The sequence below is a fragment of the Recurvomyces mirabilis genome (assembly GCF_035927965.1).
Source record: "Recurvomyces mirabilis strain CCFEE 5264 chromosome Unknown scaffold_12, whole genome shotgun sequence".
NCBI lineage: Eukaryota > Fungi > Ascomycota > Dothideomycetes > Mycosphaerellales > Teratosphaeriaceae > Recurvomyces > Recurvomyces mirabilis.
Genome location: NW_027041946.1, coordinates 722,351 through 749,370, shown reverse-complemented (window position 1 = coordinate 749,370; position 27,020 = coordinate 722,351). Strand labels below are relative to the sequence as shown.

Genomic DNA, 27,020 nt, shown 5'->3' with positions numbered 1-27,020 from the left:
CAAAAGACCAAGGAGCTGCCAGCCTAGCTAAGACGAAAGGATATGTCACAAGGATGGACAACTGAGCGCTCACACGCCAAGTTCTGAGCTCGCGAGACATGCAGGTTCATGACAGTTATCGCGGGAGCTGAGCCTCAAGGCAGCGGTATTGAAAACATCAAGTGAAACCCATGGTAGAACAACGGGATCTTATATCACGCTCTGGGAGCTGTGGCAAGATTCTATTGGTATGCTACTTGTTGTAGCATATCGTGAGTATGCGTGGGGCCCTCACGAGACGAGTTACTTATAATGCCACCCCGACACTAGCTCTTGCTTTCATCTCTCCGAACAGACTACATGAGCACAGGGTACTACGTCAATGTGGTATTCAGGTATTGGTGCAGAGGACGAGCATTCTCGCAAGCCTGTCAGTACCGTTCCATCTGATGGCCTCACGACAAGATCGTACACCTCTAGCACAGGTATTTGCTTTCTGCCAAGCACTTTGATAGCCTGGGAAGCGAGCTCGGGTCTTGAAGATCGAACAGAAATCGGTTTGAAGGCTCTGATTGCTATACTACTAAACTTGTAGACGAAGGACTTCATATCACACATGACCACCCAAATGATCCATCGAATTGCCACTCATCAGGAGATTCACCTAACTTCAGCTGTTCAAAGGTCGGTATCAGATCTGGCCCATAATTCCGCAGCAGATCGTCCATGTCCTGCTCAGTCATGTCACAAAGATCCTCCAGACTCCACTGCAAGCATACTTTCGACATCCTGCATGTGGTCAGCGACTATGGAACCAGGAAAGTAGGATAGATAGAACATACCATTTCATCCTCTTCGGCCCTTGCTCATCACCAGGCGCAAGCACGCGTAGCTTCTTCCGCAAAGCTCCCACCTTCTTGATTGCCTCCCCAATATTCGAAGGCAACGTCTCAGCTATCCTCCTCCTCACAATGTTCGCCATCTTCGGCCCATTCCCATTCGTACTGACCATAATCTGTAACGGACCATCCCTATGTACACTGCCAAAGTAAAAGTCACATTCAGGCGGTACATCAGCAATGTTGGCCGCTATCCTCTTCTCTTTACACAGTTTCCATATCCGCGATGAGGCCTCAGGGTCATCTATGGCTGTCATCACCATTGTGATGGCAGGATCGTCGAGATCGGAAGGTTCATACTTCTTATCATGGTACTCTATCTGTTTCTGCTCGACCCTGTGTGCGACTTCTGGGTTGAGTCCATCTCGTGGACTGATAAGGACGACTTTGGCGTCTGCGTTGAGGAGATTGAGGATACGGCCTGCAGCTACCTGGGCTAGTCGTCAATGTCAATACTCACATATAGATCTTAGTGGAAAGTGCGTGAGCTTACCTCGCCGCCACCGATGACCAAGACCTTTTTGTTCTTGACCTGCCAGGCTAGGATGAGAGATCCGCCACCCTCGACTTCTGGGAACTTTTCGCCGCCCATGCTGGCGGTGGTGGCACAATCTTGGCTTTGGCTTGTGAACGAGCTGACCTTTGTGTTCTATCGTAATGCTAAGACTTTCATGTGACAGCCCGCATCATCGAGTGGCACAAGAAAGCACGAGACAGGGCTTCGGCTGGGACTTCCGAGTTACGTCCGCCCCACCATCACCATCACCACTCTCGATACCAGCACTGGCCATACAGATACGCAAGAGCTTCTAGAGTCAGCGTGTCAGATGATATGGGACTGGATGGATTGAGATGGCTTCCCGGAGAAGCCTGGGTGGTGGACGAGTACTGGGCAGTGGGAAGGGACTGGTGCCGCCTCCGCCGGCCACAAAGCAGCAACACGGCCACCACCTGCCCACCACCACCACCAACAATCTCGGTCTACTCTCACCATCAGAGAGCTCAGTGTCACTGAGCTCACAAACCTCTGGTACACCTGTATCGCTCGACAATGAAGACCTCGCATCTCGTGTGGCCCTGGACGACCATGCCTCTGCTCAGGCAGCCGCAGCTGCGAGCTCGAGGATGGTGTGTCCCATATGCAATGAGGAGATGGTATGATATGACAAGCCTCTTAGAACATGCTAGTGTAGGTACTGATCCTGTCAGATGACTCTGCTGCAGCTGAATAGGTAGGTACGCCCTCCCTGTCTCCCAACAACACTCCTGCAGATCATACCTGACGTCCTCGTAGACACATCGATGACAATCATGCCAACTTGGAAGAAGCGGAGCAGGACGAGGCAAAGACGTGGTTTAAGCAGCAGGTGGTCAAGGCAAAGAAGTTCCAGCCACTTCAAATGCTCAACCAGAAGCTACGAGGTCTAGAAGTCTTCGAGTCCAACAACGATGCACCGCCATCTACTGTCTCGACAATGACACCGCCACAGACCAGCCGAGTCGCTTCGCCCGCTCCCGCCAGATCACCCGAAGTAGCTCCCGACCCGGACGACATCATCACCAGGTCTCATTGGCAACGACCATCTATCGGAGACTCTTGTTCCGATCCAATGTGTGGCAGACGTCTCGGAGGCAATGTTGGCCAGATCAACTGTAGGCATTGCGGCAAGCTGTTCTGTGACGAGCATACGATGTATCAGATGAGGCTTTCGCGCTCTGCCCAGCACGAGCCGGTGCGTGGTCTCTGGTATAGAGTTTGCGAGACATGCTACAAGTGCCGCGCTGGCTACAATGACCACTCTGGACTCGAGCGCAGTCATATGGACTTCTTCAAGAATGTCAGGAGGCGGACTGTCGACAAGCAGAACCTAGAGACCAGTCGTCTCGAAACGCGATTGACACGACTTACTCAATTATTAGCTGATCCTCCACCGCCCGAGCCAGGTCAAAGCTCACTTTGGTCAACCTTCTCAAGCAGCAAGAACCAACTCAGAACTCTTGAACAATCAATCGTGCTATGGCAGGATAACGCTGAGGTCAACGAATGCCCGTTCTGCCAACAGCCTTTCCAGTACAGCCTCCGTCGACACCACTGCAGAACATGCGGCCGCGTAGTATGTGGCGATCCCGCAACCATGTGCTCAAACGAGATCGGTCTTGATGTGGATACTAGTAAGTATAGGCTAAATGCAAAGGTCGACCCTTCGCCACTAATACGGCATAGTAGCTGACACATTATCAGAGAAGGACGTTGGCAAGGTTGCTGTCGATGTCCGACTATGCAAAGATTGCCAGCGAACGATCTTCAGCAAGGCGGACTTTGCTCGCGAGCTTGCCGCCCCTACACCCGACCAACGATCCTACCAGAATCTGCTACAATTCGAACACGGCATTCGGTTATTGCTGCCACGCTTTCAACGATTACTGGTAACATTACAGGACCCAGACAAGCCGCCAACACCTGCTCAGCTCGCCGACGCAAGCAAAGTACGCAAACGACTGACTGAAGCCTTCACCCAGTACGACGCAGCTGCAAGGCGAGTCCGCGACCTCAAGACCGAGAGTGCAATTCAGCAAAAGCTACAGACTGCCATCTACCAGCAGTCCATGAGCTTCCTACACATTCATATGCTGCCACTAAAGTCACTACCAAAGATCATGCGGCACGCCACTTCCAGCAGTGGTAAGGCAGGGCCAACCAGCAACGGTAAACCCCAGACCGCACTCGCAGCCATAAAATACAATGAAGTCGCAAACGGCGACGCTCGACCAAGCAGCAGCCGCACCAGCAGCGTCAGCACAGCTCAACTCACTGCTCTGGAAGCCGAGGAAAAGGAGCTTAGGGAGCGCCTGATCGTACTCGAAGAGCAGAAATTCCTGTTGACGGAGATGATAGCTGATGCGAACAAGCGGAGGAAGTTTGATGAAGTCTCTGCACTCGCGCAGAGTGTGGAGGACTTGTCGAGGGAGATCGATCAGGTACAGGGACAGTTGGCGCAGATGGATTTCGCGGGTGCTTATGCGGGGGATGGGGTGATAAAGTGAGACTCCCGCTCGAACGAAGATCGTCCTTTCGAATGAGGTTCAGAGGCTGCCGGCGACAGGATATTTGGAGGAACAACATGCAATTGTGCTACGTGCCTACCATTCTTCCATGGTTCGCTGGAGGGGGAATGTGCTGGTAGTCCGCACACGCATGTTGATCAGATAAAGTGAGCGCAGCCGCTGCCAGGACAGACGTCAGGAGCGTTCAGTGGCGGCTTCACCTTCTGCGATCATCGTCGACTATGTCTCTTGCGGACACGCAAGGTCAGGATCACAAGGATCCGGGCTCTGCGCATCACTTTGCTGTCACGCCGCTGCCGCGGTCTCGCCTGGGCTGCCGATGAAGTGAGCCTCGAGTATCAGAAGCGGACTGTGCGAATGCAGTATCACGATACATGCCGTTCGATGTCAATAGTAGGCCGTACCCGTCGTACGTCATGTAAGGCTCTGGCATATCGCAGGCAACACCATGTGACTACATGGGGTGGATATTTGTGCTGCAAATCAATCAGGTCTCACTCGGTACCAGAGACCAATAGATCTCCCTGTACTTCACGATGCACTGGTACAGGAAAATGGCGAAGTAATCAGTGGGCAATTATTGCGAATTGGGAGGACGTGGTCCTAGCAGAGATGCCAGTCAAAGCTACGGGTCAAGAAACATGGCGGGCGGCTTCCCTACTGGGTCTCCGGCACTGTAGCACACCAAGCGTGTTCTAGATGTACGTAATGAAGTGAGTTTCTACAGTCCAAGAGCCGCAAGTATCGATCATGTGACTGTTCTGCATTCTTGACCTGGTATCACCTCCTATACTCCAAAGATAAGCAAAGGCCCCCAAAAAAGCGTCTGGCCCGTGGTATGCCCATTGCGGCTACACGTCGCATTCGTCCATGCTGCACCTCACGTGAGAAACTCCCATACACAACTCGAGCAGTTCAATCTAACCCTCCCTAGCCTTCCTCCACCCATCCTCCTGCTCAACCTGAATGTCCGCAATATTCTTCGCCACATCCTCCAAAATCTCCGCAGCCCTCGCATGAAACTCCGCCTGTGCTTTCATCAACTCGACCAAGTTACGGAGAGGTTCCGGGGTGTCGAGCACATTCCTCATGACACTCGTCGCCTCATCCACCTTCTCCACAAAGACATCCTCCGCTTGCTCGATGGCGCGTCGCTGCGGCTCCGAGTAGGATTCCTCGTGTTTGCCACCCGCCGCCGCACGACCTTTTGCTGCATCGAGGGAGAGGCGGGCATTTTGTACTGCGGTCCGGGCTTTATCTGCAGCCTTGATGTTCTGGTTGAGAGTTGTGCTCCAGCCTGCCAAGAACTTGCCCTGGATCTGCTCATCCTGCTCCAGTCTCGCTTCTCCAACCTTCTCCTGCGCAATAGCGACTTTCTCCAGTCCCTGGGCAAGCGGATCGGGTTCGGTAGAGCCTTGAGGTGTAGCCATGGTGATGTTTTGGGAGCCAGCAAGGGAAGCACGGGCGATGGCGTGGGAGAAAGTCTTGGGTTGGGGTTTGGCGGAAGGGGGAGCGACCATGGCGGCTTGGGCATCGGAGAGATTTTGGGATTTGGAGAGGAGGTTGACCTGGGCGTATCCATTAGTACTTGCATGTACCTTCATTATTTAATCAAAGTGCTGGCTCACCTTCTCACTAATACCTTTACCCAAATCCTGGAAACTCTCCTTGATGTTGGGCGGGTAGTCGTACGCCTCGTTGGCATACTGGCTCGTCGCAGCCAAGAGTTTCTGATGGGTAGCCTTCAAGGCATCGATCCGGGTCTCCAGCTCAACGTAGTCGTGGGGGAGTTCAGTCTTCTCGCCTGCATTGCCCGTCTGCTCGCGGATCCATTGTTGACTGCGGGCGGCGAAGGGAGTCACGGAGCTGGAGACTGTCTTGCCGAAGGAGGTAAAGGAGGCGGCGAATTTGTCCATTGTGTTGGTGGTGCCTGGTGTCGAGGTCGAGGTGTTGGAGAGTTGTTGTTATTGTTATGTGTGGGTTGTATCGAGTGCTGCAGTGTTATCTCGTCCAAGTGTTTCCAACATTGCAGCTTCGAGCTTCAACTCTCGCCTGCCCCACCAATGACCATTCAGCCCTATTCACAAACCTGACTCGGCGAGTTCTTGACCCAATTGATATATATATCAACTTCCTTCTGCACCTTTGCCAATTCCAACTGATAGTGATATCGTTGCCTCGGAGCCAAATACCTCTCAAACGCTCCAAATGCCTGATGAATCGAGTAAAGCAAGACACTTACCAACACAAAATCCAGTGGCTTCTGACAGACAATCTGCTCGGCGTCGATGCAAGCTGTATCCATACTGGACTTGCAATAAAAGCAATGTTACCGAGCGACGAGAAGCTGTACGGTCCATCTCGTAGCAGACACGAGACCAACACGATACCGTACGCAAGAAGCTACTGCATGCTCGACGTAACACACTCACGCAAACGGCAAGAACAGATCAAAGTGCAAGGCGCGATAGACCAATCGTCTTCGTCTTCGTATTCTACACACCGCAGTTGTATCTAAGCATACAAACTCGTGACCTTGGTTCCATTGCCAGGCAACTTACACCTCAAAATCGCACCCGGATGCTGCCTCAAGTCCACCCCATTGTTCCAATCCGGCTGGTAAGGTAGCTGATTGATATTGAGGTAAAGATAGCCATCCGCGCCAATACTGCCACCATCCGGCCACACGATCCGCGGATCCCGGACAAAAGAATGAGTTTGGCCGTCGGCCGGGTTGAAGTAGAAGACCGCGTTGTGCGTCGGCATAAGCTGGTAGACGAATCCATTACTGTCGCCTTCGAACCCGTTGGCGTCGCCGCCGCGTTGACCGTGATTGCTGACATTGGCGTGGGCATGGATTTCCGCAAGCTCGTTCGTGTCACGTTCGCGTAGATTGGCACTCGGGATGCTGTAGAGGTACTTCTGACTCAAGGGCGAGTAGTACATCCTCATCCCATCAGTACTCAGCTGGATCCCATCCAGACCCTCCTGCTGCCACGAAGCTGGCATGCCCTTCGCACGATAATAACCTGGGTGTCCTTGGTAGACAGGCAGATCGTTGGGCCCACGAAGAACACTGGGATCCTGGGTCAGACGGCGCCAGCTTTCGCCCGTACCAAGATCGAGCATGATGAAACCCGGCCGGCCTTCGTTACTGCTATCGACCAGATACGCAATACCCTTGCCACTGGTGCCGGTAACATTGGCGCGTAGATCAAAGCGGAGGTCGTTCAGATAGCTGTCCGGATAATGAACCGTAGATGGGAAAGTGAAAGTCTGGTAGATCGTGTCGTTGGTCAAGGAAATGGCGATCAATTTCGGTCCACCAGGCTGCGCATAAGGCATCGAAGGATCACCTTGAGCATTATGCACAGTCGGCCTGCCCGTGTCCAAGACCCACAGAGTCTCGGGTCGAGTGGAAGTCTTGCTCGTCACGTAAACAGCCTGGACACTGATGAAAGCACTAGCATTGCCCGAGCCGAAGGCGATGCCATTCCACGTCGTGTTGAGCTGGTCCACAGGCAGATTGAGAGCCAGGTTGGGGTAAGGAGCTTCAGCCGTCTTGTTGACGACTACACCAAGGGTGTATCTGTCTGAGCCGCGAGTATAGGTTGTGAAGATCCGGCCATCAGAGGCTACGGCGATGCCTATGGGCCATTGATCGTAGTCTGCGGCAGTCAGTCATGCGGCCACGTAATGTCAGGTCGAGCAGGACCTACAGTAATGCACCTCCTCGACCTCCGGACCATAAGTGCCATTATCGTACCTCAGCCTCGTTGGAGCATCAGTGGCGTTGTTCTGGACCAGGCCAGCAGTGGCAATATGGTCTTGCGCAAGAGCAGCGCCGACCAGCGAGGCGGCGCCGATCAGAGATTGTAACAACATCTTGATATGCTGTATGGAGAGCGTGAGGAAAGACGAAGCCAAAGAAACAAACAAAATTCATCTATACTTAATTGACAACCTCAAAAGCAACTACGATCGTCATACTTCCATCCCTGGCATGAGCCGCGCGGACTCAAATGCTCCGCCATGGCAATACTTGCCGTAAGATGTCACCGGGGAATCATTTTTGTTTCGCACAGGGTGACAGTCTTGAGGTCACCGCGCAACCAGAAAATGGAAGATGTGGAGTCGAGATCGTCATTCAAGCTTTGCCGGCTCCGGATGTTGCTTGCCGAGACGGGGCCTCCAGTGCCGTGTTGTATGATAACTCTTGTATACTATGCAACCTCAAAAAATACCAATTTTCTGAGATGAGACTGTAAATATCGCACGACGAGCTAGTATACACTAGGTGTGGGGTTGACATACTAAAAGGCAGTCTGTAGTATGAATGAGAGTCGCAAATTGCAACGCTCAAAGAATCCTCTGACATCCCTGACGATCGAATATGTCGAGACAGCAGCGTGGATTCGAGAGCATGAAGTGCGGACAGGCTGTGTCAAGTCATGAGCTCGAATTTGGTAGGAAGACTCCACCATATTGTGTTTTACATACTGTTTCCTCAAGCTCACGGTCAAGGCCGCGATGCTTTTGTCGTCATAGCAGAATCTCGCAGTCTATGATAAGTGTTACGATGTCTGCTGCCTCTACTTCTCCATCTTCGAAACCTCTTCGATCCCATCCACCCGCGCTTTAGCTTCTTCGTCGACACCGTACTTCCTGAAACCCTCGCCACGAACCAGACCAACATGCTGAGCCTTGAGCTCCTTGAAACGCTTTTCAGTTTCCCAAACGAATGGTGTCTCGCTAGCGAAGAGCAGATCGATCTCCTCGAGTGTACGGCAAGCAGTCTCGGGGTAGAAACAGTAGACGATGGCGACGGCGAGTAAGTTGAACACAGCATGTATGTAGAATGCGTTTGGCCCCAGTGCGCCGAACATGCTGGGTGCAGCAAGGGAGACTGTACCACAGCCGATGCTCCATCCTGTGACAAATCAGCTGGGTCCTAGTTCCCATTGGAGGCCTTCATTCCCGCGATGACACTTACCGACAATACCGAAAGCGTTGCCTTTTGCTCGGATGACCAGAGGAAAGATCTCCGTCGGCTAGAATCTTCAATTAGTAGACACATTTACGCTCGAAGCTCTGCAAGACCTACGTATACCCAAGGCACACTGAGCCAGGTCGTCGCGAAGACGAAGTCATAGATGAAGATGAATGAGCCGGCTGCAGCGCCGAAGCTGGCACTGTTCCGATCGGCCGCCACTTTCGACAAGGCTCCAAGCAGGAAGAAGCAAAGACTCTGTCCGAAGCCGCCCACAATGAGAGCTGGTCGTCTACCGAAGCTGAGAGACAATCTTATCAGCCATGTCAGCAGTCATCTCACGAAGCTGCCAGCCTTACCGATCGATCGTAAAGATAGCCAACACGCAACATATCATCGTTACCAGGTTCTGGAAACCAGTGAGAAGCTGCGACTTGTGATCGCCAAACCCTGCGACTTTGAACAGCGTTGGCGCGTAGACGACGACACTAGTCACACCAGTCCAGGCCTGCATAACCTGCAACCAAGTCGCCAACAGTGTCCTTCGACCGAGATGTAGATCGCCGCTTTTGTGACCGGTCACCATGTTCCAGAAGGAGAAAGCCTCGTACTTGGACTCGAGCTCGACGGCAGCAATGATCTCTTCGTACTCGGCTACCACCATTTCATCGTCCAAATCACCTCGAGCTCGGAAGTTGGCCAGAGTTTGGCGGCCTCTCGAGCGCTTGCCGTTGCCGATATCGTAGCGTGGACTTTCGGGCATGACAAGCATCATGATCATGAGTGCTACCAGGAAGATCATCTGGAAGGCCAGTGGAAACCTAGCAGACACTTATCAGCTACTGAACAATCGATGCGACACGTCATATGAGTTATCATACCTCCACCTGACCTGAGTATTCCCACCATTGACGAAAGCCAACAAATACTCAAGCCAGTACGAAGCACTAATCCCAGCAAAATTGACCGTCATTTCAAACGCCATCACAGCACCCCTAGCATCATGCCCAACCAGCTCCGAGCCCCAGACAGGGATGACAGCAGCGATACCTCCTGTACCGATCCCTGCGAGGATACGGGCACAGAGCATCATATTGACATTCTGCGCAGCGGCTTGCAACGACTGTCCCAGCAGTCCCCAGAAGCCAGCAATGATGACGGCGTAGTTGCGGCCGATACGATCGGAGAGTGCACCTCCAGCTAGAGCGCCGACGAGTGTGCCCAAGTAGTAGATCGCCACGATGCCGCCCTCCTTCTGAGTCTTGGTGACAGTACCAGTAGCACCATCGCCAAGGTTCATGAGGTCCTAAAGCACACAGTCAGTTCGCTTTGACCGCAAGACGGGTTGCGTCGGTGCTTGAACACACTATGTAGCTCGGTGATATGTTGACGCCACTCATGACACCCTGGTCATAGCCCTCGAAGAAGATACCCAGGCCACCCACGAGGCAGACACTGAAATTGAGATCAGAAATGTTTAGTCCATAGCTGTTCTAAGACCTACGCTGCAACTGCAGTCCTGCCATAGCCGTAGAAAGGCATGTTGTCAGTATGGTGGTAGTAAAAAAAGTGTGATCAGGAAGAGAGCGTGTAACTGGAGTAAACGAGACATGCTCATCTGTACTACCATTTGATGCGCATGCATCTAGCGACTGTAGATCTTCGTCATCAGCGACCTCGCACGGCAAAAGTGCCGTCTTGTTCTTCGCACTGGCAGAATGCAAACTCGAATGAGGTACAAGCATTACCATGTCATCATCCTCACACGAGAAGTCACATCTCCAGCCCTCAATAATGCGGGGAGGCTTTTCGCTTCTCACCTGCCATTCTGGGGAAGCCGGTCAGGTCAGGGATTCTTCGGAAATGCGTTCCTTTGAATTCCGAGTTTCAGGTTGGCGATAGATGCGTCCTGCTGGCTTCTATGTGAAAAGAAAGTCGCTAGATAACCTGGAATGATCTCAGCCAGCTCGCAAGCGAAGTTTTGCATTTCGTCCGTGATTATCTTTGACGAACTCGAAAGCGTCAGGCCAGCCGAATCCTACAATGTCACCTTCTGTGCCAGGGGCTAAACGTCTCCCGCAGGATTGCAACATGGCTCGAGTATCTTGGAGAGCTGCAGCAGTATTTTCGTACTGACCTTGCCATGCCCCAAGCAAGATCGGGCCGAGTATGGAGTCGTCGAGTATTGGCCACTGATGATACTGAAGCAGCGAGACCAGGTTCTGCCTCTCCAGTAGCAGCCTGTACTCATATTCGGTATTTTGTTGGCCTTGTAAAGCATGAATGTCGTAGTCTAGAGGAGATCTGCCATGCGAAAACCAGGCATAGACCATTGTCGCCCAGTCGAAGAGATCGACTTTAACGTGCCCAGCGTATATACCTCCCGCTGTGTTGTTCAATGAAATCGGATGATGCCGCCACGGTGAGTCTATCGTATTGCAGCCCTGGATGCCAGCCTCGATTCCAAGCTGTACAGATCCAGCATCGACAAGGTTGGCTATGGCGATAGAGAGATCGTTGCGCAACCATAGCGAAGAACTGTCGACAGCATTCAGTATGATACCTCGGTCGTGCATGAAGTTCAAGGCTGCAAGAGACTGCAAAGCCCAGCGCTGATACAAGGCGAGGATTCGATCGGCTTCCTCCGCTTTGGGCAGAACATACGGCATGGGCCCTGGTTCAAAACGTTCCACCCTGTAGCAAGTATTGATCCTGCCCAGGTACTGCACGAAACATTGCGGCAGCGGTCCTGTCAGTGCCAATTGCTCATAGATCGGTGCCGCATAGTTGAGACGATCCTGCGGAGGATCGCCATCATCAGGCCTCCAGAACTCGTACTGGACTTCCCGCTGAGGTCTGCTTTCCGAGCACAGAGTACTTGGGAACAGCACCACACTCTTTCTGTTACTAGCTGCTCACTATATGCTTGACGTGGAGCACCATGTACAGGTGGCACGCCGAAAAGCATGCGGATGAGGTTGGCCATTATTGACAGTAGAGGCATAACTTCCGGTGCTCCAGTCAACGGCCTATACAGTCTGCCAGCACATCGTCATCCTATTGAGCTCTATCGATGACATGCCTAGCCATTGCCGTGGTATTATTGTGTGCGTGAAGTCGGAATAATAATACTGGGAAGGGATTGAGGACGGAGGCAGAAGCGACGGTGCCCGAGACGGGGTCATGCAAGCACTTTCGGCAAGAAACACGCTACCAAGATCGCGGGTCAAAGTCGCGTCGCGCTCGAAATCGTCCCCTCCCTCCTTCGAACCAGCATGACTGAACACTGATCGTCAAGGTCCATACAAGAGAAGCAGCGGCGAAAAGCAGCAATCTCCGACCCCAACCCCAGGACGTGACAGCACCACAGCACGATGGCGGGTATACAACTCCGCGATGAGGCGGTACGAGATCGTGTCCGCGCCGCCCAGGAGTTCCTCGATCCCAGTATGCGGAGCGACCACACCATGAAGACTACACGATGTAAACTGACACAATGTCCCAGCCGACCCTCGTGCCCGCTCATACCGTGCTGATATCCTGTTGATGCTCAATCGCGGCCTTCGACGCCTCACAGTCAGCATCGACGAGATCCGATCACACAACCGAGATATCGCAGACGGCCTCCTCAACAACCCCTTCGACTACTCACAAGCTTTCGACCGAGCCCTCAAAGATGTCGTCAAGACGCTGGGTAACCGACCAGCGCACGAGACGGCAGAGGAGACCATGTACTATTGCGCATACATCGGTAGCTTCGGCGAGTTCGCCTGCAATCCGCGGACTCTCTCTTCACATTTCCTGAACCACATGGTGTCTCTGGAAGGCATCGTCACAAAGTGCTCCCTAGTCCGACCGAAAGTCGTGAAGAGCGTACACTACAATGAGAACAAGAACACATTCCACTTCCGCGAATACCGAGACCAGACCATGACAATGAATGGTGCAGCTTCGTCAAGCGTCTACCCTACTCAGGACGACGAGGGCAATCCTCTAGTCACTGAGTACGGCCACTGCTCATACCGTGATCACCAAACCATCTCCATCCAAGAAATGCCAGAACGAGCACCTGCTGGACAGTTGCCGCGAAGTGTGGATGTGATTTTGGACGATGATATGGTGGACCGCGTGAAGCCAGGCGATCGCATACAGATGGTGGGCATATATCGATCCCTGGGTAATCGGAACGCTGGTCAAGGCAGCAGCACATTCAAGACGCTGATTCTGGCAAATAACGTGATTCTACTGTCCTCGAAATCTGGCGGCGGGATTGCTACAGCCACAATCACAGACACAGACATCCGGAATATCAACAAAATCTCCAAGCAGAAGCGAGTCTTTGATCTGCTTTCACAATCACTCGCACCCAGCATTTATGGCCACGACTACATCAAGAAGGCGATCCTCCTCATGCTTCTGGGTGGTATGGAGAAGAATCTGGACAATGGCACACATCTTCGTGGGGACATCAACATCTTGATGGTCGGCGATCCATCCACCGCCAAATCCCAACTCCTTCGTTTCGTCTTGAACACCGCACCCCTCGCTATCGCCACAACAGGTCGAGGCTCTTCTGGCGTTGGTCTGACGGCGGCCGTGACCACGGACAAGGAGACTGGCGAGCGAAGACTGGAAGCCGGTGCCATGGTGCTAGGTGACAGAGGTGTGGTATGCATTGATGAGTTCGACAAGATGTCCGATGTCGATCGTGTTGCCATCCACGAAGTCATGGAGCAGCAGACGGTCACGATTGCAAAGGCTGGCATACATACCTCGTTGAATGCTCGGTGCTCGGTCATTGCTGCCGCCAATCCAATCTACGGCCAGTACGACATACACAAGGACCCACATCGCAACATCGCTCTACCTGACTCTCTTCTATCACGTTTCGATTTGCTCTTCATCGTCACAGACGACATCGAAGACGTCAGAGATCGACAAGTGTCCGAGCACGTTCTACGCATGCACAGATATCGTCAGCCTGGGACAGAAGAAGGAGCACCAGTCCGCGAGCAGCCCAACCAGACTCTCGGTGTTGGTCTCGAAGACGAAGCAGACGCCAACAAGCCCAGCGAGGTTTATGAGAAATTCAACGTCATGCTCCACGCTGGTGTGACCATTACAGTCGGACGTGGCGCACAGCAGAGGGTAGAGGTCCTCAGCATCCCGTTCATCAAGAAGTACATCCAATATGCCAAGTCTCGCATAAAGCCCATCTTGACGAAGGGCGCTGCCGACCATATTGTCAGTGCGTACAGCGCATTGCGAAACGATGACATGGAAGGGAACCAGCGGAAGACCAGCCCGATGACTCCGCGTACTTTGGAGACATTGATTCGTCTTGCATCAGCTCATGCCAAGGCTAGACTTTCCAACAGAGTGGAGGAAAAGGATGCAGAGGTCGCACAGGGCATCCTGCGATTCGCGCTGTTCAAGGAAGTTGTTGAAGACGAGCGAAGACGGAAGAAGAAGGCCAGGCACTCACCCAATGCTGATGCCATGTCCACTGATGGTGAGTCCTCGGATGATGATGATGCGGGCGACGATGGCGCTTTCAGATCTGGTGCGGCTCGACGATCGACTCCAAGAACTCCCGGCGGCAGGAGACAACGAGCTACCGCAAATGGGACGAATGGCGATGCAGCGCTAGGTGCAGGTGATGAGGACGAAGAAGAGGATCTCTACAACTCAACACCTGCGCGCCAACGAACAAGTCAGACCACAGGCGCCAATGGAACCCAAGATGAAAGCCAATTCAGCATGGCATCTTCCCAGCCTGCCTCGCAGCTTTTGCAGGACGAGTCACAAGAACAAGAGGAAGGTGAAGCTGAAGACGAGACTGCCGGCCCAATCAATGTGTCACGCTTGCAGGCTTTCCAAACAGCTCTCGGTCAACTCATCGACGGCCCACTGTTCGCCAACGACGCGGCGGACGTCGAGCCCTTGGTCGCAGCAGTAAATGCACGACTAAGAAGCAGCGAGGCGAGGTTCGAGGACGATGAGGCGATGAAGGCATTAGAGGAATTGAATGATCGGAATAAGATTATGCTTAGTGGTGGGGTAGTTTATAAGATCTAGGTCTATGAGGTTGTGCTCGGGATATGGACTGCGTGGATTGCGAGGTGTATGGGGTATGCTGGGGCATTATGCGAGCGATGCTATATGGATATGTATGTAGTGCATGATACCACGTTTGGACATTTACTTCACTTCACCACTCGAGCTACCTTGTGCTTCTCAAGACGGTTAGCGTCGACCGGCCTTTGCACGAAATAATGCCGATGCAAATCTTGGCAATGAAGTCGCGACCAAAATTTCTGGCTTTGCTGTAGAAGAGGTGGAGCAAGCAAGGAACAAGACACTTTTGTTCTAGCACCCATCACCATGGCCCCAATCAATAGTGCAGTGGTCGCCAGCACATCATCTTCACGACTAGACTCAGCACAAACTCTACGCGCCTCAACCGCACTCCTCCGCAAAATCCAATCATCCGACAGCACCACCACCACCAGATCCAAGGCCGAGAAGAGCAACCTCCTCGCCGACGCCGACGAACAAGACGCAAGCGACGAAGTCCCCGTCTGGCTCATCCTCACCACCAAGAAACACATCATCGACAAGAAGCGACTAAAGCCCGCCAAGATCACCCTCCCCCATCCTTACCTCGACCTCCAAGACGAGACACTGCGGATATGTCTGATCACCGCCGACCCGCAGCGGAAATACAAAGACCTTCTCGATGACCCCGGTTTTCCAGCCGAGCTGCGGAAGAGGATAAGCAGGATTGTCGGGGTGGAGAAGCTGAAGGCCAAGTACAAGGCTTTTGAGTCCAAGAGGCAACTACTGGGTGAATACGACATCTTCCTCGCTGATGACCGAGTGATTACTTCCTTGCCGACGGTGTTGGGGAAGACATTCTACAAGGGCGGCAGTAAACGACCTATCCCCGTGTCGCTTGAGGGCAAGAGGCAGAGTGTTGATGAACAGGGAAATAAAAGGCAGAAGTTGAGCGAAGGCGGGAAGAAAGTTGTACGCCGCGATATTAAACCCCAAGATATCGCGCATGAGATCGAGAGAGCAGTGAGCAGCGCTTTGGTACACCTCGCCCCGAGTACGACCACAGCCGTGAAAGTTGGACGCGCAACTATGGAACCCTCGCACGTCCAAGCGAACATTGAGACCGTGACGAGTGCGCTGGTGGAGAAGCACGTCCCGCAGCAATGGAAGAATGTCAAATCCATACATATCAAAGGACCGAACACAGCTGCTCTACCAATCTACATGGCAGAGGAATTATGGGCAGACGAGAAGGATGTGCTAGCCGAGAAGCCGGCGGAGAAGGAAAAGAGCAAGAAGCGGAAAAATGGCGTCCTGGTCGGAGGTGAGCCGGCGGTGATTGAGGTTCCTGGGCCGGACGGCAAGATGAGGCGGTTGGAGGCGCCGGGTACGAAATCAGAGTCTAAGACGGAGAATGTTGAGGTCGCGAAGAAGCCTGCGAAGAAGGCGAAGAAGAATGCCAACGCAGTAGAGGAAGTCGACGAGACTGCAGTGGAGAAGGCGTTGGAGAAGGCTGAAAAGGCGGCGAGGAAGGAGGCGATTAAGAAGCAGAAGGAGGAAGCTAAGAGTGTGGTTGTCGAAGCTGCTCCTGCTGTTGAAGCGACGGAGAAGACGAAGGGGAATGGAGAGGGAAAGAAGGGGGTGAAGAAGAGTGCGAGGGTGAATGCTTCTGATCTGGTTTAAAGGGTCAGGTCTCGTCGTCCCGCTTGGACGATTATTACTGTTTCACAAGCGTAGGGCGCTATTGGTGTTCGAGCGCGGATCATGGCCTAGAAGTGTGTAAGTATATCGACTCACGATCTCCTGCCTCACTTGAGTCTTAGCACAGCTGTCCTATCCTCGAAAGTTGTGTTAACGAGTGTTAGAAAGGAAAGGTGACCGTGGGGAATTTAATCACTCCATTGAGTAGCGACCTCAGTCCTTAGTATTGCGATCGGAGTCTGCCAAAACCGTCTCAATAATCTCCTTGTTCAAGCCTGGCCAGTGCTTGTTGGCCCAGACAAACCATCGTACAAGCGCTACGACCAGCACGAAGCCGAAGATCGGGAGGGCGTAGTTCATGTTCGTGCCTGTAACAGGTAATTGCGTGGGGCTAAAGTACCGAGATCAGCTTCGTGTCCACAAGGCGCGGCAGGATCGTACTTACAAAACGAGGAAGATCATCATGTACGCTGTGTAAAGGATGGCGAAAGCATTCAGCGGCACTCCGAGCTTCCCCAATCGCCATCCACCATATTGCACTGTCCCTTTCAGCCGCGAGTACAGCATACAGCTGATGGCTGTTAGATACGTAGCGAATAGTGCGAAAGTCGCCAAAGCTGTAAAGGCCAGGAAAGCCGCCGAGTTGGGGATGTTCAGGATCGCTAGTAAGCCGACGATGATACAAGGCAGTAACACCGCTCTAATCGGGACTCTCTGCTTCGGGTTCACGTACGAAAACCACTCCGGCAACGCACCATCTCGAGACCAAGCCCAGGTCAATCTGGATGTGGAAGAAACACTACTGATTGTCACGGCCGTGGAAATAATCAGGAGTCCGCAGACCATGGCTGTGGCAGCCTTCGTGGAGCCCGTAGCTTGCGTGCAGATTTCCACGATTGGGAAGGACGAGTTGAGAGCGGCGTCGAGGTCGCCCATGGTGAAGAGGGTGACGATGATGATGGAGTAGGCTAGGATGGCGTTCAGGGCGATGGACCAGAACATGGCTCGGGGGACTGCTTGGCGGGCTGTGCGGACTTCTTCCTAAAAGATCGTGATTGTGAGTGATGCTTCTGTCGCATGGTTGACGAGGGGAGAGCGCTTACTGACATGTGGACTGCTCCATCGAAGCCTGAGATAGCAGTTAGAGACGATGGTATACCAGCAAGTTCGATGAGACTCACCGACGAAGCCCCAGCTAGGGGTGAGAAGTCCCAGATTCCACGAAACGTAGCTGTTCCTCAACTTTCTGACTTCGGTTGCAGCCACCGGCAATAATTAGGTCTATCCTCCATATGTCGGACCAGTCTGGTCGTCGGGACATTCTTCTGTGGCAGTGAGTGTCGAGTTTACTCACGGACCGCGGAACAGATACAGTGTGCTGGAGGGACAAGGGCATGATGATTGTGCATGATTATATTCTTGGATATCAACATCGTGCAATCCCTAGCCAAGATATCCCATCGCTGCGTGCTGTGAGGTGTCATGGAACTCAGCTGGGTTGGAAATGATAGCCCCGTCTATGCCACTGGCGCCTGTAGCGCCAGCTAATGCTGTCTACTAGGTGTGTGGTCGTAAAACCAAACATATATGGCTGGACCAAGATGAGTCTGGAAAGGATAGTCCGCCATCGGACTTCAGCGCAGTGCCTGTAGAAGACCACCACTATCCGCTGGGTACTTGCTTCGCAAACCTGCAGCACCTACAATCGTATTCGTCTGATGGTGCTTCAATCCATAAAGCCTGGCAAAGGTGCTCCCACATCCCCAATCCTCGCCATCTTCAGTGCGACCACCACAGACGAACCGTTTTGACCCGTGCTGCAATTGCTCGTGCCTGGCTAAAGAGTCATGGCCCTTGAACGTCTTGCCACAACCATCAATCGAGCAGGTATAGGGTCGTGCGTTGCTGTGAGTCGACATGTGTTTGGAAAGCAGTCCTCGTCGATTGAAAGTTCTTCCGCAGATCTCACAAGCATGATGGCGTCGTCGAAGAACTTGTGGGACTGCAGAACGGACCTGAGCTAATGCAACGTCATCCGCTGCGCTTGCTGGCCCCGGAAAAGTATGGTCGCATATTCCATCCACTTGCATCTGGTCAGCTTCACCAGCTCGCTCCGTGCTATCAGGCAACACAAGTCGTTGGAGCCTCAGGTTATCGCCACCGCCGTGCAGGCTTGTTGCATCTCCTGGCGGTCCTAGGTCATTCACATCGCTAGGCACCACATTCAGAATCAGAGCAGCGGCAGTGCCAGTAGAGTCGTCTTGTGTGTAACAATCTGCCGCTTTAACATGGCCTTCGTCCTGCTCGACATCTTCCAGCAGCTGAGAAAGCTCGTGGCCAACTTGGTTGACACGAGTAAAGCGCGTGTCTTCGGCTGGTTGAGGGGCAGGTTCCACTTCAGAGCGTGCGACACAGATGTGATCTCGCAGATCCCGAGAGCCTTCAGAAGTCAACGTAGCCTGCACATTGGTAAGGCAATTATCCTGGCATTTCGATCTACAGAGATCTTTGAGACCATGTTAGTGCAGGTGCCCGGATGGTGAGGACCTCACGTTACAGTCGCTGTCTGTCGACGGATCAGCTTCTGGCCATTTTCGAGGCTTCACGAGATGCTCTAAGTGATGCATCTCCCACGCTTGACCCCCGTGAACTAGCTTCTGACACGCAACACCATTCGACTGATCAAATACGTCACAAATCCGAGGTTTATGGTCTAGTTCAACGTGTGACAAGTATTCTGACACGCTAGATAGCCTCAAAGTACAGGGGTCGCCGTGATCCTCGCTGATGTAGTCGCAGGAGAATGTGTTGTTGCTGTGGTGTGAGCGAACGAGTGAAGTCGGCCAAGCGCTCTCTCTCAAGGTCTTGTTTGGGTTTACGTGTATGCTTTCGTCGTCGCTCTCTACACGCAGTCTGGCTAGCTCGTCGTAAAATGGCGAGCTGGTAAGAAATGGGGACGGCGGAGCACACGATGAGCCTCGCGATTGAGATCGCTCGAAGTGTGCACGTCGCATGCAGTCATCAATCATCGATCTGGTACTCGATTGTGAATTGCCACGGTCGGGAGGCGTTGGCGAACGCGATCTTGCTCGTCCTCGTTCCAATTGCATGCTCCCAGTATCAATGTCATCCTGCCGATATTGATGGGCTCTGCGTACGTGTGCCACGACCGATCTCCATGGATCTGATCTCTGCATCCTAAGTTGTAACCATGAGCGTAGCCTTGGTGGAACCGAAACGGCTGCGGGCGATATCGATGTGATGAATGATCTCTCGGCAATGTATCAACAGGCTGATCGTGCTCGGACGAAGTTATGTCGGGTCATTCCAAGTCGTTTTTCCGCAGGTCAGCGTTGCTTTGTGGTGCGCTATACAAGTTGCACATACATGGAGGCGCAGCTTGCTGGGTATGTTCATTCGCAGGTTCAATCTGGTTGATAAGGGTGTAGTAACAAGTTGCAGCCATCATCGGAGAGAGCAAGCACACGCAGTATATAGGATGCCCAAGACTATACAGTATTCCAACTACTGGTGGCGATCCTGGAGGTGCTCAAATGTGACGGATCGGCCTGCTTGGCGGCAACGATCCGTCGTGAATAAAGCTACAGGACAGCCGCATGCACCGCTCCCATTGCCTACCGACCGGAGCGTTTGAATCTCGAGGAGGGCAATACATCATCTTGACGAATGGCGGTCGGTCGTTGTAAGGACGCATGAGACGAGATTACGAGAGTCGAACATCTTTGTGAGGCTTGGCCAAGGGGTGGCTTCCTGACAAAGCGTATGATTATATAAGGATGTCTCCGTACTCCGCACCACACGCATCACCCTCTTGATTAGACTGGTTCTGCAATTTCCATGCTGTGGTATCATGATGGTCATGCCAAGCAGAGGCTTGCGATATGGTCATCAAGTATGCACTGCCCTCTGCATGTCTATGCAACATGTCGAACTCTGGCATTCAATCCCGTCGCGCAAGCTGCGCCACACCAATGCGGCCTTCTCCTGCAGCACAGCTTTCCAAGCCTCCAACGAACATGCATGAGAGCATCCAGGTTCACGCCGCCAACGTCTATTTGACCAGTCCCGCTTGACACCGTCGTAATACCACACCGGACGAGGCAGCATTCATCACGCACCAGCGAATCAGCTTTGGCCGTGAGCACGAGGCCGGTGACTCCGCGCTAGGTATCTGGAGCTGGATGGAGCATGCCGTCAACTGCTGAGCTCGCAGCCTCGCGTCGACTCACCTGCATGACCGCCTGCATGCAATGGGGCACCGAGTCCGATGTCAGGTACACTATTGATGGCTTAAGTATCGCCTTGTCTTTTTGCTGGTTCCTTCTCCATCAACATTTCATCCCATCTACCCTGCCTCAATCAATAATCTAGATCAAAGCAAGATCGATCATTCATATCTATTCCTAGCTCACTTCCACCTCACGAGACCTGCATCAACTGCCTGAGCAATCCATCCAGCATAAATGAGCAAACGGAGCACAAACTCCGACACCTCGTCTCCCTCGCACACTCCGAGCATGTCTACACCAGCATCGACGCCTTCAGAAGCTGGTAGCTCCGCAGTTCAGTCACTGCGAGATATGGAGATCGATAGTAAAGCAGCCGAAAAGTCGATCGAGCGGACTGAGGAGCCTTCCACAGCTAAAGAAGCCGAGAAGGCTGCGGCTGAACCTCTAGCGAAGCCAGGCGAGCAGGACGAGCCACTCGAATCGAAGACTACCAAAACGACCTGCCACAACACCGACCACAAGAAGAAGAAAGTTCACCGGAAGGTGCCGTCCAAGAAGATCAAGACCGAATCCTCGGACTCTGGCAGCTCTACCGACAGCACTGAGGCCACATCTGAGAGTGAAACTGAGAGCTCGGAAGACGGAAAGCCTGTCAAGCGAAAGACCAAGGGCAAGTCTACCAAGACATCTGCACGCGAGAAGAAGACTGCCAAGGACAAGAAGCGGCGAAAGAGCACCTCCGAGTCAGAATCGCCAGCCAGTGATACAGAGTCCACCGAGGAGGAGCCACTCAAGTCCAAGAAATTGAAGAAAGCAAAGAAGATCAAGAAACAGGCGAAGACCAAGAGCTCAGAATCGACCGAGGACGAGGCGCCAAAGTCGAAAAAGTCGAAGAAGCCTAAGAAGACCACTAAGCTCGCCAGCTCAGAGGAGGACGATTCAGAATCAGGCGACGATGTTGATGTCGCAGATACCTTACAAGCGCAATTCGATGCCATCAAGCTAGCCTTTGCGGCCCACAAGGCTGCACCAAGCAAGTCGCGTAGCTCCAAAGACAAGGAGGTCAAGGCGAAGAAGAGCAAGTCAAAGTCGAGTAAAACGAGCAACAAAGACTACAAGCGCGTGGATCAGCTGTGGGACAGCACAATACACAACTACACCTTGAAGCCTAGTGCGGAGCAGGAGGACGATGAGTATGCCGAGCACGCTTTCCTCATTCGACGCTGCTTTAACTGGGAGAACAAGTATACCGATACGGTCGTTGACATCAAGTCGAAGCAACTTCGCGCAGTCCTGCAGGAGGTCATGAAGGACTGCAAATCTGTATCATTAGAAGCTGAGGAGCCGACCTTCGATCCGAACCTACTTTTCTTGTTCTTAGAGGAGTTGAGAGGATACTACAAGAAGACTCTCAAAGCCAAGATCAAGAAGGAGAAGAAGGTGAAGAAGGTGAAGAAGTTGGGGAAGCAGCGCTCCCTGCTCAAAAGTCTCATCGAGTATGTCGATGAGGACTACAAAGACACCAAGAAAACGCTCTACCCTCTTCTGGAAGCCGGTAACATCACCTTTGACCTCATGTGGGCTCTCTTCAAGCCCAACGAGATCGCCGTGACCTCTTGCTACGGCAATTGGGACGAACCACGCTGCTTTCGCGTCGATTACGCAACAAAGTGCTGTAGCATGCAGCGCGGAGACTGGTACACCATCGAAGGCAAGTACATGGAGTATGACGGCAAGAGCTTCGGCCTAGGCGACTTCGAGATCGATGTGGACGGCTTCAAAGGCCCTCGCAAGATATCCAGCCTCGCCACTTACCCTTTGAGATACCACAAGGACCCTGCTCGCATCAGGAAGAAGATTCTGGAGCGTGGAGAGAGATTTGTAGCGATGGATGGCATGCAGTATAAGTTCCACAAGGGCATGGCCTTCATGAAGAAGAAGAAGCAGGTGGCGAAGATCAACGTCAACGGGAGGGTGATGGTAGATCCTGCTACGTTCCGCCGCATCAACCCGAATTATCCCATCTCGTTCATCAAGCCAAAGGACATCGACGATCTCTTCGATATCAGTGAGGATGAAAATGACGACTGTTCTTGCTGTGAAGAGGAGGGTGAAGCACCAGCTGGAAAGCAAACGAACTCCCAGGACGCCAACGATAACGCACCAAAGTATAAGTACAAGTGGTCTAAGAACGAGGAAGGTCGACCTATGTTCCTTGCTGTGGAAGTGAATGAAGACGGCGATCCCATCAGAAAGCAACGTGTGGACGTAGTGGAGACATCCGACCAGAAGAATCGCAAGTTCACGGAAGAGGAACTCCTCCTTACCTCGCCAGTCGTCCTAGGATTCTCCTTCTCCGACAAGCTGTGGTTAGAATTCAGCATCAGCGGCGTGAAGGAGATTGAGTACAACGACCAAGCCTTCGAGTCCCTAGTGCTGCCTGATAATCAGAAAGAGATCGTGCGAGCGTTGGTGGAGAGTCACAAATTCCATGCCGCCAAGACTATCGACGATGTTGTGCAGGGCAAGGGTAAAGGTCTCGTCTCCGTCCTTCATGGTCCACCTGGTACCGGCAAAACACTTACGGCAGAAGGCATTAGCGAGCTACTCAAATGCCCACTCTACATGGTCTCCGCCGGCGAACTCGGCACAGACCCGAGCAAACTCGAATACGAGCTGCAAAAGATCCTCGACATCGCGCACTCCTGGGGCGCCGTGCTCCTCCTAGACGAAGCCGATGTCTTCCTCGAAAAGCGCGAAGTCCACGATATCCACCGCAACGCCCTGGTCTCCATCTTCCTCCGCCTGCTAGAGTACTTCCAGGGAATCCTCTTCCTCACGACCAACCGCGTCGACACCTTCGACGAAGCCTTCCAATCCCGTATTCACCTCCCACTCCGCTACGGCGACCTAACAACAAAAGCGAAGAAGTCCGTCTGGAAAATGTTCTTCGAGGTCGTGCGCAAGACTGATCCTTCTTCTATCGTCGATTTCTCCGATTATGAATTGGATACTCTCAGTAGACATATGTTGAATGGACGACAGATCAAGAATGCTGTTCGGACCGCGCAGGCGTTGGCGTTGCGGGAGGCAGCGGTGATGGAAATGAGGCATGTGAAGAAGGTGTTGGATGTGAGTGAGACTTTTGAGCGGGATTTGAAGGGTGGGACGGGGTATGAGGATGCTATGAGGAGTTATACTTGAAGGAAGGATTGTATGTTAGATGGAAGGCAGAATGTAGCGTGTAGCAGTGTATGTGTTGTCGACAAGCTTTTGGCTCTGGGACACATACCTTGTACTGTATCTCAACCATGGATGAACAACTCAACTCTGACATTACTATGTGTGCTCGGTAGGAAGATACGAAGCGTACTCGAACAAATGACTGCTGGCGAGGAGTAAACACGATGAATATGTGCGAGCTGGCGCTTCGTAACGAACGTTCTATCGGAAACATGGTCGGGGATTGTTACCTGTTGATATCATACAAAGTTACAGTCGTTCAAAGAGATGCCTCACTCGTGACGCCAAGCTGTACCATAGACTCGATCGCCTCCCCACTAGCCACCAACGCCAGACCAAAATCAATCATTACATCTTTCGTTATTACAACCACATCATCGTGTGCTTCGGAGGGCCCACGCAAGAACATAGCTGTCTCGCTTATGCATCTCTGCTCTGCCTCATCTGCAATGTCTCCTCGCTCATTCTCGGCGAGATATCCGGGACACTGCTGATCTGTGTGACCCGCGTCCGACCACTGCTCGTGATCGATGGCGGTGCTGTGCGTCCTTCGCCGCTATTGTTTGATGCTGTTGGTGTGTATCCTGGGAAGCCATCAACAAGACTGTCGCTCATGTTACTCTCTGCTAAGGTAGGAGGTCGCGATGAGTAGTCCGGCAAGCTCTCGGCTGTGTATGATGGTAAGGTGTGTGTGCTTGCCCGGCTGCGGGAGTCAGGTGTATATGGTAGTGGTACAAGGGGTGGCGGCGGATCATTTCGTGGTGTCATGTCGTATCTTTCACGGTCGACTCGAACGAGGCTCGCAACAATTTCATGAGCGTGTCTCAGCTCCCGAATCTCCGCCTCCATGATCTGGCCCTTCTCTGCCTGGTCGAGATCCTCAATGTGTTCAAGGAAAGCGTCTTGGAGAATAAGCGCTCGCTTCTCATCGTAGTCCTCCATCCTTGGCGGCTCAGCTGGTCGAAAGCAGCCCACGAGTGCGTCCCACCGTTTGCGCATGTCAGCGCGTCGAGCTGCCTTTCGATATGCGCGAGCATTCCGCCGCTCTTCACGATCGGCAGCGCGCTCAACGCGAGTGCGCATGGACATGCAGCGGCGGCGAACGAACCGACATAGTGCCACAAGACCAAGTAGGGTAGCAATTATAGCCATTGCTCGGGCGAGTGGATTTGAGGCGTCGGTAAGATCTTCAAAGTGATATTGAGCACTGGTCCCATTCTTGGTGACCATGAAAGGCAGGCTGGCACTCTCTGCCGAGCCAGAGCTCTGAGCAATGCTCTTGCTCTTCGTGCAATTCCGGGCCTTTTGTGGTATGAAAGACTGAGCATCCTGCAGTCCTGCTTGTATTTGCGAGTCTTGTACCACCACGTAACCCTTCGTACGGTCGGCCATGTTGTCCACCTTATCGCAAATCTTCTGGGCTAGGACACGAGCTGAACAGAGCAGACCATCACACTCCTCCAGCAGTTGGCGAAGGGAAGTCCGATCACGATGTTCCCGCAGATGCTTGGCGATGGTTTGCTTCTTTGTCGCAATCACAGCCTTCAGATCCTCTGCTTCGGCTTCCAGCACATGGAGCGATTCCAGCTCGTCAACGAGATCGAAGCTGACATGTTTCTCGTTCTTCGGTGCCATTGTATCGAGATCAATCGTGCCGGAGACTGTAGTGAGAGTGCCGTTCACGAGGTCAAAACTGATTCCTGGCCCTCTTAGATTTGGACGAATGATCAGGCTCAACAGTGACAGTGATCGAGCACTAGCATCATCCAACCTCGCGGCGAAGGCTACACTATCATGATCCGAGGGACTTGAAGGACCAGCTTGGAATTGAAGAAGACGAACAGAGCTCTCATCAGGTGGGTCGAGGGAGACAAAGAATGCAAGACTGCGATGATCGCCAGTAGTGTCCACCACGTCAAGAGTGCCAGACTCTGTTTGGTGAGCGAGTGAAGTAATATTGAGCTCGAGAAGTCGCCCGTTGATCGATAGATGACTTTGATCAGCTTCTGAGTCGTCGTCGATGCCAAGCTCGAACACCTTAGGCACACAGCATTGTCAGTTCAGTCCGACAGGCATTAGACGGAAGGCAAACGCAGACGTGAAGTCAATGGCAAGCAGTGAAGTCCAATGTTGCAGAAGCGTGAGAGACACGGGCTTGGCGCGTACGTATACTTACCAGGGCTTCGTCAGCTATCTCACTCCAGCTTGTACTACTCGGGACAGGTACAGTGAATCTAGCGTAGGCAGACTCGATATCTATCTTGTGATTAGGTTGCAGCTTGACCATGATATTCCCTTGGCGATATGCTTACTGTAGTCCAGTACTGCAGGTACTCTCTCACTGCTGGGTATGGCAGCGGTGGAAGCAAGTGAGGCGAACGTTGCTAGCAAACCGAGTGTCGATGAGATGAACGAGCGCATATTGGCACCCACACACTCTCTTCACATTTCTCGAGAACCGAGACCTTCTTCGCGCGTGGCTCAATGCCTCTCGCACTTTTCGAGCACAGAATGACAACGCGAAGAGTACAGATCTCAAATGGCGAGCTGTGCTAGGCAGAAGCATAGAGAAGCGCAGGGCAGTGTGGCGAAGCAGCGGCTCGGTGTGTTTGTGAATCCGCCCGCCGATAGCCACGCGAGTCATGCGTGCATCTTTGACATGTGGATTGGAAAGCTACGATTGAGGTATTCCTTGACATCAACAGCATCATGCGATAGCATCGATCTTCCTACAAGCACATTCGCGAACACTTAATACACTTCAGCACAATGGTTCGTTTTCGGTCCACAGGTATCTAGACCATTTGTGTAGCAATGCTAACAGGCCCCCAACAG

At 52.7% G+C, this 27,020-nt stretch overlaps 11 protein-coding genes across 11 annotated transcripts; 4 read left to right on the top strand and 7 right to left on the bottom strand.

The window, feature by feature from the left end:
* Nucleotides 1–584: 584 nt before the first annotated feature.
* MET8 (Bifunctional dehydrogenase and ferrochelatase) lies at nucleotides 585–1,470 on the bottom strand (the record flags this gene model as incomplete). Its single annotated transcript, XM_064838005.1, has 3 exons — nucleotides 585–768; nucleotides 822–1,309; nucleotides 1,372–1,470. 3 exons carry the CDS (start codon nucleotides 1,468–1,470, stop codon nucleotides 585–587), a joined length of 771 nt encoding a protein of 256 aa, XP_064694709.1.
* A 260-nt stretch (nucleotides 1,471–1,730) lies between these two features.
* PEP7 (carboxypeptidase Y-deficient) lies at nucleotides 1,731–3,923 on the top strand (the record flags this gene model as incomplete). Its single annotated transcript, XM_064838004.1, has 4 exons — nucleotides 1,731–2,033; nucleotides 2,088–2,110; nucleotides 2,173–3,050; nucleotides 3,121–3,923. The coding sequence occupies 4 exons, from the start codon at nucleotides 1,731–1,733 to the stop codon at nucleotides 3,921–3,923; spliced, it is 2,007 nt and encodes a 668-aa protein (XP_064694708.1).
* Nucleotides 3,924–4,864: 941 nt separating this feature from the next.
* On the bottom strand, nucleotides 4,865–5,860 carry GVP36 (BAR domain-containing protein; the record flags this gene model as incomplete). Its single annotated transcript, XM_064838003.1, has 2 exons — nucleotides 4,865–5,512; nucleotides 5,573–5,860. The coding sequence occupies 2 exons, from the start codon at nucleotides 5,858–5,860 to the stop codon at nucleotides 4,865–4,867; spliced, it is 936 nt and encodes a 311-aa protein (XP_064694707.1).
* A 598-nt stretch (nucleotides 5,861–6,458) lies between these two features.
* LTS14_005304 (uncharacterized protein) lies at nucleotides 6,459–7,829 on the bottom strand (the record flags this gene model as incomplete). The annotated part of the gene is made up of 2 exons (XM_064838002.1): nucleotides 6,459–7,612; nucleotides 7,664–7,829. The coding sequence occupies 2 exons, from the start codon at nucleotides 7,827–7,829 to the stop codon at nucleotides 6,459–6,461; spliced, it is 1,320 nt and encodes a 439-aa protein (XP_064694706.1).
* Nucleotides 7,830–8,536: 707 nt separating this feature from the next.
* On the bottom strand, nucleotides 8,537–10,476 carry LTS14_005303 (uncharacterized protein; the record flags this gene model as incomplete). The annotated part of the gene is made up of 7 exons (XM_064838001.1): nucleotides 8,537–8,874; nucleotides 8,938–8,995; nucleotides 9,049–9,235; nucleotides 9,294–9,755; nucleotides 9,816–10,240; nucleotides 10,302–10,389; nucleotides 10,439–10,476. The coding sequence occupies 7 exons, from the start codon at nucleotides 10,474–10,476 to the stop codon at nucleotides 8,537–8,539; spliced, it is 1,596 nt and encodes a 531-aa protein (XP_064694705.1).
* A 416-nt stretch (nucleotides 10,477–10,892) lies between these two features.
* LTS14_005302 (uncharacterized protein) lies at nucleotides 10,893–11,920 on the bottom strand (the record flags this gene model as incomplete). Its single annotated transcript, XM_064838000.1, has 2 exons — nucleotides 10,893–11,831; nucleotides 11,882–11,920. The coding sequence occupies 2 exons, from the start codon at nucleotides 11,918–11,920 to the stop codon at nucleotides 10,893–10,895; spliced, it is 978 nt and encodes a 325-aa protein (XP_064694704.1).
* Nucleotides 11,921–12,308: 388 nt separating this feature from the next.
* On the top strand, nucleotides 12,309–15,012 carry MCM3 (MCM DNA helicase complex subunit; the record flags this gene model as incomplete). The annotated part of the gene is made up of 2 exons (XM_064837999.1): nucleotides 12,309–12,381; nucleotides 12,440–15,012. The coding sequence occupies 2 exons, from the start codon at nucleotides 12,309–12,311 to the stop codon at nucleotides 15,010–15,012; spliced, it is 2,646 nt and encodes an 881-aa protein (XP_064694703.1).
* Nucleotides 15,013–15,318: 306 nt separating this feature from the next.
* CIC1 (proteasome-interacting protein cic1) lies at nucleotides 15,319–16,674 on the top strand (the record flags this gene model as incomplete). The annotated part of the gene is made up of 1 exon (XM_064837998.1): nucleotides 15,319–16,674. One exon carries the CDS (start codon nucleotides 15,319–15,321, stop codon nucleotides 16,672–16,674), a length of 1,356 nt encoding a protein of 451 aa, XP_064694702.1.
* Nucleotides 16,675–16,905: 231 nt separating this feature from the next.
* LTS14_005299 (uncharacterized protein) lies at nucleotides 16,906–17,694 on the bottom strand (the record flags this gene model as incomplete). Its single annotated transcript, XM_064837997.1, has 2 exons — nucleotides 16,906–17,083; nucleotides 17,138–17,694. 2 exons carry the CDS (start codon nucleotides 17,692–17,694, stop codon nucleotides 16,906–16,908), a joined length of 735 nt encoding a protein of 244 aa, XP_064694701.1.
* Nucleotides 17,695–21,230: 3,536 nt separating this feature from the next.
* Nucleotides 21,231–24,146, top strand: LTS14_005298 (uncharacterized protein; the record flags this gene model as incomplete). The annotated part of the gene is made up of 1 exon (XM_064837996.1): nucleotides 21,231–24,146. One exon carries the CDS (start codon nucleotides 21,231–21,233, stop codon nucleotides 24,144–24,146), a length of 2,916 nt encoding a protein of 971 aa, XP_064694700.1.
* Nucleotides 24,147–24,605: 459 nt separating this feature from the next.
* Nucleotides 24,606–26,472, bottom strand: LTS14_005297 (uncharacterized protein; the record flags this gene model as incomplete). Its single annotated transcript, XM_064837995.1, has 2 exons — nucleotides 24,606–26,222; nucleotides 26,362–26,472. The coding sequence occupies 2 exons, from the start codon at nucleotides 26,470–26,472 to the stop codon at nucleotides 24,606–24,608; spliced, it is 1,728 nt and encodes a 575-aa protein (XP_064694699.1).
* Between the last annotated feature and the right edge of the window lie 548 nt (nucleotides 26,473–27,020).